This window comes from Sinocyclocheilus anshuiensis, unplaced genomic scaffold (genome assembly GCF_001515605.1).
Source record: "Sinocyclocheilus anshuiensis isolate Anshui unplaced genomic scaffold, SAMN03320099.WGS_v1.1 scaffold2482, whole genome shotgun sequence".
NCBI lineage: Eukaryota > Metazoa > Chordata > Actinopteri > Cypriniformes > Cyprinidae > Sinocyclocheilus > Sinocyclocheilus anshuiensis.
This window is the reverse complement of record NW_015555925.1, coordinates 386,985-395,436: the sequence shown is the minus strand read 5'-3', so window position 1 is coordinate 395,436 and position 8,452 is coordinate 386,985. Positions and strand designations below refer to the sequence as shown.

General features: G+C 34.8%; 1 protein-coding gene across 1 annotated transcript in view; it reads left to right on the top strand.

Moving 5' to 3' along the window:
* The window catches only part of LOC107675942 (microtubule-associated serine/threonine-protein kinase 2-like), a 45,443-nt gene that overhangs the window by 10,871 nt on the left and 26,120 nt on the right, over nucleotides 1-8,452 (top strand). The window contains exons 3-5 of the mRNA XM_016470438.1: nucleotides 5,983-6,058; nucleotides 6,737-6,757; nucleotides 8,315-8,393. Coding sequence (XP_016325924.1) covers nucleotides 5,983-6,058; nucleotides 6,737-6,757; nucleotides 8,315-8,393 — 176 coding nt within the window. The remainder of the gene's footprint in view (nucleotides 1-5,982; nucleotides 6,059-6,736; nucleotides 6,758-8,314; nucleotides 8,394-8,452) is intronic.

The window sequence follows — 8,452 nt, the reverse complement described above, 5'->3', positions numbered from 1 at the left end:
ACTGCCTTAAAATATTTTAATCACGTTATTTTTTCATAACTAATTAATTAAGTTAATGCGTTAAACTGTCAGCCGTAAGATATATATATATATATATATATATATATATATATATATATAGCTTTATGTTTTTCTCCACTCGCAGAAGCGCTGCAGGTGCGTGATGTGATATGATGACCATGTGAATCCTCATGTTCTGTTGTTTGCTGCTTTTTGCGCATGTAAAATTCATCCCCGGGAAACAAATGTTAGTATTTTTTAACAGGTCACAGACACTTATCCTTTCTAATTTAATTCAATTCTAATTTAAAATAAATTTGTCGGTTAACGGTTAAAAATCGGTTAACGAGCGTCGGTTGTCGGTTAGGAAAAATAACCGAAATGAACATCCCTAATTAGAAATGCATTTTATATAGTTGTTTAGTTTGTTTGTGCTAGTTTCATGTTGTTAGCTTAGCAACATATGATGCTTCAAACTTGATTTTCAACACTGTCTATTCTTTCTGCATTTTCTTCATTTATTTGTTGGCAGAAGTGCTAAAAACAAACTGAGATATCTGGGTGTAGGTAACATTGTACAGATTGATCCATTACATATAATACTGATATTGTAACAAAACAAAGCTTGTTGAAAATCGACAGAGTTGTCCTTTAAGTGTTGATGCATATTTAGATTATTTCAGTCACTTTCAAGGTGTCTTTTCTGTTAGGATGCTGCCTTAGTAGGTAGCTGGTTATGTAGACTGTAGACATTTTACTAGAGTCTGGACCAGAGCCATACATCAAATCTCAGTTTGCCATAGAGTAATTCTAATGTGGTGCAGGGATTTCTCATCTAATTCATGGGCATTATGAATGGATTGACAGTTGACATTGTCTAATAAAATTTTTCTGTATGCTTTCTTAGGGATAGGCAGATTTATACTTTCCACCTTGTCTGAAATACATCATTCTGAGTTTGAAAATCTTCTTATTAACCTTTCCTTGTAAAACATGAGGCATAATCAAATCCATGTGTTATACGTACACACAGACCAGACTAGTGTTTATGTAAGGAGAAGATCATTTTTAGTCATCATAGAGATGAGATGAGTGATTCGTAGTTGTTTATGTGTGGTGAGTGCATTGTCAATGAGAGTAAGCAAACATTTTCATTTTACAGAAGCACAAATGACAGTTGCTCTAATGGAGACATATTTGCTGTAAATTGTCCTCTGCATGTGCATTAAAATAACATTAAATGATCATTAAAGTAGCCAATACCCTATGTGGATAATAACCCCACAGTTAAAGGATCATTATTAGATTGTAAATCTGAAGAACTGCTGTGAAAATAGGTTAAAGAGCATTCATGTGAAGAGTAAAGTATTGAATGTTTCATAAGGAAAGAATCTATGGGTGGCCAAAAGAAGCCATTAGTCAAGAAAAATGATGTGAAAACGCATAAGGGTTTTGCCAAAAACTATAATATTCACCCATTTGTGATGTGGGAAAGAAATTTTGTGGTCAAACGAAACCAAGATATAGCTTTTTAACTGAAATTCGATGTGATTTACTTTTAAGTCTAATATCTAATAGTGGCCACAAAACACTATATCTACAGTGAATTATGATGATGGTAGTTTCATGCTTTGGGCACTAGCCATTTTATTAAAACAGAAGGAAGAATGGATGGTGCAAAATATGGGGAATGCTGCAGTAGAACCTCTCAGTCCACTAATAAACTTCAGCTTGAAGTATTTCAACATGGCAGTGACCGCAAACACCAAACCAGATATTATGACGTCATTGCTTAAGTTCAGTTTGCTAACATTAGTTAATTCATTGGTTATTATGTTATTGTTAACTACCAATGAACAATACAACAATGAATTTATTAGTGTGAGTTTATAAATATATTCTTGAGTATTCACATTAACATTTAGCTTAGAATAATAAATGCTTTACAATGGTTCATTGTTAGTTATTGATACTACTGTTAGCAAAATTATCCTTTTTGTAAAATGTTACAACTTACACCTTTACAAAAAAAAAATCAGTATTTTGTTTGGAATGTTGTATATGTAAAATGTATTTTAATGTTTAATATTTTATAATTTAAGCTTTTATGATTACAGATGTTTTAAATGTTTTATAATTATAAAACTAATGACAATAAAACATTTTCATTATGTAAAAAATAGTAATACTGTACAATAAATCAGAGATTTGTCATTCAGAAAACAAGAGAAATGGTTAATACTTTGCAAAGCACTATGTAACACTGCAGGTGTCACAGTAATGCTTTAATAAAGCAAAAGCTGGTGATAAAACACTTAATAAAAGTGCTGCTGCTCCAGTGGGTGTATCCCTTGTGTCACTTCCACATTGTGGAAAATCTGAGCAGGAGAGAAATGGAGAGATCAGCTGTCAAAACCAGCAGGCTTTCTCTCTGTGTGTGTGTGTGTGTGTGTGTGTGTGTGTGTGTGTGTGTGTGTGTGTGTGTGTGTGTGTGTGTGTGTGTGTGGACAGAGAGATTAAGGAGAAGACTAGATGCGTGTTTACAACTGATCTCAGGTCATGAGCACACAAAGCACACAGACCATGTTCACACTGTTCAGCAGGGCTCTAAAAATGATAAATAATGTGCTGCAGTCCTGATCATTGACGTCTGCTTGTCAACTCCATCTACTCACTGAATGACTGGAATAAACCACCAGTACAGACAGTACATGTAGTGTGAAGAGAGACACCAGTAGCGTAGGTTAGCACACTAGCACTGCAGAATAAAGATTCAAGGGTTTTTATAATGACATTGTACTTTGCAGTGCTCAGTCCTGATATAGCCCACATGAGTTTTGACAGAAACACTGTTTGTTTTGTCCATACTGCATCAAGCAGTTTGGGAGGCATCACTTGAAGTTGTGTGCTTGCAATATTTAAATGAACAAATCTAAAATGGAACATTAACCCAAATGCGGCTTCATTTTAAGCTCTTCAAAGCCATTAGCAGCATTCTAATGCGACTGCCAACAGAAGCAGCGGAGGCTAAATTATTTCAAACTCAACTGAGCACAATCAACAGGGGGTTTGCACTGCCACACTGCACTCATTACAGTCTGTTTCAGGAAGCTGTTTGCCAGGTTATGACACCAGCAGCACAAAAATTAAAAACTGCAGTGCTTTGTGAGGTGTCATTATACATAAGACAAGAAGAGAACTCGCTACTGATGTGATGCTGCTGTTTCAGTAAGCATTTTAGATTCATCTGAGTAAAAAAAAATCATAATTAATCACTGTGTGATGTATTTAACCAGATATGTGTTAGCAGCACTGTTTTCATGTCCTGCTACCTGGTTAAAAGCAAAGCCTTGTATCATGGTATTTATCCAACACCCTTTGTCTATTCAAGTTCTTCGTTTTTCTCCATATTTAAAATATATATATATATTATTAATTATTTTTTTAATTAATACATTTCATATTATTTTTTTATATGTTTATTATTATTTATTATTATTAGTGCTGTCAAATGATTAATCGTGATTAATTGCATCCATAATAAAAGTTTTTGTTTACATAATATATGTGTGTGTGCTGTGTCTATTTATTATGTAAGGAATAATGTATATCCAGCCGGTTGTTATCTCAGAATAAACCCCAACAGGGTGATCAGGACCCCGACGCGAAGCAGAGGTATCCCTTACATGTAGCCAATGTAAGACAGAAACTCACCTGTTCCCCACTCATGTTGGTCTGAAAGGGTAAACAGGTGTTTCGGGTCTCAGGAGCCTAGCGTAAATGACCGACAGCGCCATCTGCTGTTTTTGGAAAAGAAAGTTGCTCATTTGTGAGAAAATCTGCCGGATGAGCCTGTGTTATCAGCTTTTACCGGTTGTTATTGAGGGCTAACATACCTCGGAATGTCGCGACTTACCAATCAGAATCAGGTATTCCACAGAGCCGTGTAATAAGCATATATAAATATAAACACATGCATGTATATATTTAAGAAAAATATGTTATGTTTATATGCTCAATATATTTATATATAATATAAAATATAAGAATATAAATATATACATGTAAATATTTTCCAAATGTATGCTGTATGTGTGTGTATTTATATATACATAATAAATATACACAGTACACACACATATGTTATGTAAACTAAAACTTTTATCTTGGATGCAATTAATCGTGATTAATCGTATGACAGCACTAAAATATGTATCAATTAGACTGATTTAAAATTATTAATGTAAATATGAAATGAATTCTTAAAATATTTATATGTATATTTTTTTTACATATATTATGTAAACAAAAACTTTTATTTTGGATGCGATTAATCGTTTGACAGCACTAATTATTATGATTGTTATTATTATTATAAATACAAATAACATTGGACTTTCACTCTTATTTTTATTACATTCATATTTTAACACTTTATTCCCCCAAAGCAAGCGTCACAACATTTGATCTATATAGAAATGTAAGCATTTTTGGACCTTTCTGTATATTACTTAAATATTGTGCAATATATACATTGATGATATGAGTGAAGGAAGGATAAATTAATCATGTGGTTATAAAGAATGGCGAATTAAAATGACTAAACATTGCATGAATTCCTCTGTGTTCTTATTGAAGTCACATTTAAAAAAAATCAGTATGCAGTTTATTTCCACATAGGAAAGTTGAAAATGTCAGATTCTGTGTGATTTTTCACACTATCATCCAAAAACCTCATCCGTACCACATTCAGCTGTGGTGTGAACGTAGCATGTGTAATTCAACAGGGTGCTGATTGGTTTTCTTCTCTCGGCTGTGTATCGTATGAGAGGGTGTTTGCATCTCTTCAGCGAACCCTTCATCCACTACAGCCTTCGTGATGAAAAATAAGAAGGTGCTTCACTGTGTAGCACACCATTGTGCCGTCTCCTACACTCTCCGTGATGGGATTCTTCTTTAAATGAATGGATCTCCGTGACAGATCCACACTGCACCGTGTCCCAGTCCAGCTGTGCGCAGCTGTTCCTATAGTCAATTCCTGACAAAGAATTATGCACTCATTAATATTTAAGATTTGGCATAGGCCGCTTGACGAATGCATTAATGCATGATTAATGCATGGGGGATTGTGACCCGAGCCGTACCACACAGTCCAGATAGGAGCGCCCCGTTGCTCGGATTGACTGGATTGACTGATGATACCTGTATCTATGCTCCTTAATTCACACATGACTAGCACTAGTGGTTTTTAGATCAAATTTTCTTCTTTTTTGTCTAGTAACATTAGTCATAGCAGTCATGTACTTTTTAAATCTATAAGCTATACTCTTATGCATTTCATATTAAATTATAATGTAAAAATGTACCACACAGCGATCGAGCCCAGGATATGAAATCTTCTTGCCATTTAAATACCAATGGAAATGAGATAAAGAGTGTTCTAGGCAAAATCCCTTGAATATGAATTTGAGCTTGAGTTAATAAAAAAAGGATTCTTTGCTCATGGTCTGCAAATCATTAAATAACATTCATTATGCAATATCACTCCACGTGAGGCATTTTTGATGGAGAGGCCTGTTGTCTAAAGCACTTAAACACTGTAAGTGCTTCTCTCTCTAAGCACTAATCTATACTCAGAGAGCTGTGCAGGAGAATAAAAAAGACCGTGATCAACGTGTGTTTTATCCCTGTACCTCTGGTCTCAATGCGGCCTACATAAGAAGCCCACTCTTCTAAAGGGTTTTGTTATCTTAAAAGGGCTTTGATGAATAAAATAAATGGGAAAGATCAGCAGGATAGAAGAGGTAAGAACCTTAGGGCAATTGCGTTTACTTATGACGGGCATAATGTCTCCTGGTGGCCTGAAGTATGAAGTCTGTGCTTATTTCGACAATCATTTGTACCAGCCTGGCCTGATAGTGGGTAGTTGAACTTGATTGTTGCGAATAAATCACTAAATGTCACATTTTTGGTCTCTTTCAGGAAGCAGCCCATTGGAAAGCCCACGTAATTTCTCTCCAAACACTGCGGCCCACTTCTCTTTTGTGCCAGCTCGCAGGTGAGTGACATCACAGGTCAAAGGTCGATCTCTCACACTTTATCAGAATTTTATAGTTCAAAATATTTAATCATAAAATACTCCACATTCTGGGAATGAGTTTTAATATAACTTTCTACAGTCTTTTAAAATGTTTCCAAATTAAAGTTTGAGCAAGTAATCTTCTTGCAAATATTGTTGTCATCGTTTGCTTCTCATCTGCTGGTTATTAAGCACCCCACTTTCAATTAATTTGTAATGTCCCATAATCCTTCACTGTGGCTCTGAATAATGACACCAAGAATGTTAATGAGTGAATCTGAATTGGTAATTGAGCAGCAAAAGATGGTAATGCTTTAACAACTGGGAGAGAACACACAGAGCTGATGACCCCAGGCTTAATTAAAAGGATTCGTTTGAATGTCAGCCATAGAGCAAGACCGTTGAGTCATCCAGTCCAAAATGCTCATGGACCAACAGTGCCACCTAATGGACACAGTACAGCACTCTAATAATGCAAGTGGTTTTAGAAATACGAATCCAGTTCGGGTGTATATAAATTCTGCATTCAGCATGAGCAAGAGCTGAAACTTCTAGTTTGTGAAGGTCATAGTGAGAGATACATTAGATCAGTGCATACACACACACATAGATACCCTCACAGCATCACTTTTTAATGCTTTACTCTCTTCCATACAGCCATGGACACAGGCCTGACAGGTAATAATCGCCTGCTTCCTTTACAACATAATTTCCTGTGTGTGCTTCCAGCATGGCTGTTTACAAAAACCATCATGTTTCCATTTCATTAGAGCTGACAGTCAGATCTGTTTAAAAACATCTGTGACAACTTCATTTATGTATCGGATTCAGAATGATAAATTATTAATCATCCCACCTCGTTCAGCTGGCTGGATACAAACAGCTTGACAGTGTGCTTAGAACTGATATTTAATCTTCAAAAATATTCCACAGACTTCTGTGCTTTGCATAAATCATTTTATTTTTCACCAAAATAAATAAAGTAAATACGTTATACTTTTAAGTAAAAAAATATGGCAACATTTTGGATACAGGTTTTCTTGTGGAATATTTTTTCATCAGAACGATTTATGATTATGCACACTACCAATCAAAAGTTTGGTTTTGATACATTTGGTTTTGATACAAACAAATGTTTTTGAAAGAATTCACTTATGCTCACCAAGGCTGCATTTATTTAATCAAAAATATAGTACAACTAGTAATATTTTGAAATGTATTGTAATTGTAACATTATAGACCTTAAAATAACTGTTTTATATTTCAATATATTTCCAAATATAATTTATTCCTTTGATTGCTGAGTCTTCAGCAGTCATTACTCCAGCCTCCAGTGTCGCATAATCCTTCAGAATTCATTCAGATATGCTGATTTACTGGTCACTAAACATTTGTTATTATTATCAGTGTTGTGAAAAGTTGTGCTGCTTAATAGTTTTGTGGAAACAGATCATTTTTTAATTCTTTGATGGTTAAGAAATTCCAAAATAACAGCATTTATTTGAAATAGAAAAATTTTGTAACATTAAAAATGTCTTTGCATTCACTTTTAATCAATTTGATGCACCCTTGCTGAATAAAAGTATTAATTTCTTTCAAAAAATCTTCCTGACACCAAATTTTGAACACTTGTGTTTATTTGCTTGTTTGCTTATTTATAATTTGTTATTAAAATCCTTGTAGTCTTTTGTGTGTTTTGCACAATGCACATTGCAATCAGGGGTCAAACAGATTAAAGTTCCTTATTTTGTCAAAGTAAAGGGACGCTGACAGTCTGTTGAATTCCTAATGTCAGTCATCATTGGTTCATGTGTTTGAGTGATAAGTGAACGTATTGCTGTTGTGTGATTAAATCCATCAAGCCATTGAATTCACACTGTGCTATTTGCATGACAAGGCTTCATATGTGTATCTGCAATAAAAGTACAAATAAGTTCCTGTCCGGGCAGCTTAGCCATTAGCACAAATGTTTATGGCTCTTGTATGCAAGCCTTATTGAGCTGCACAGTTGAATGCAATAATCATTGTTATTGTTTATTTGTTCAAATGTCAGTTAATGTGAACATTTTAATCTGTGGTGCTTTATTCTGCTCTGATTGTGTGATATTTTACCATTGCTCGTCTGAAAGCTCTTTAGTGCTGCTTAATTCTGCTGGTCCTTATTACTTTGAAGTATATCAGCAGTAATAAAAAAAAAAAAACAGATTTTCATTTATCCGATATCCACACTTTTAGGACGGATGGTCGTCGCTGGTCTCTTGCCTCTCTGCCCTCCTCTGGCTATGGAACCAACACCCCGAGCTCAACAGTCTCGGTGAGTGTCTGTGTGTGTTTGTGCTCATGTTCTTTCTGTAGTCCCTCTGTGTTGTATCA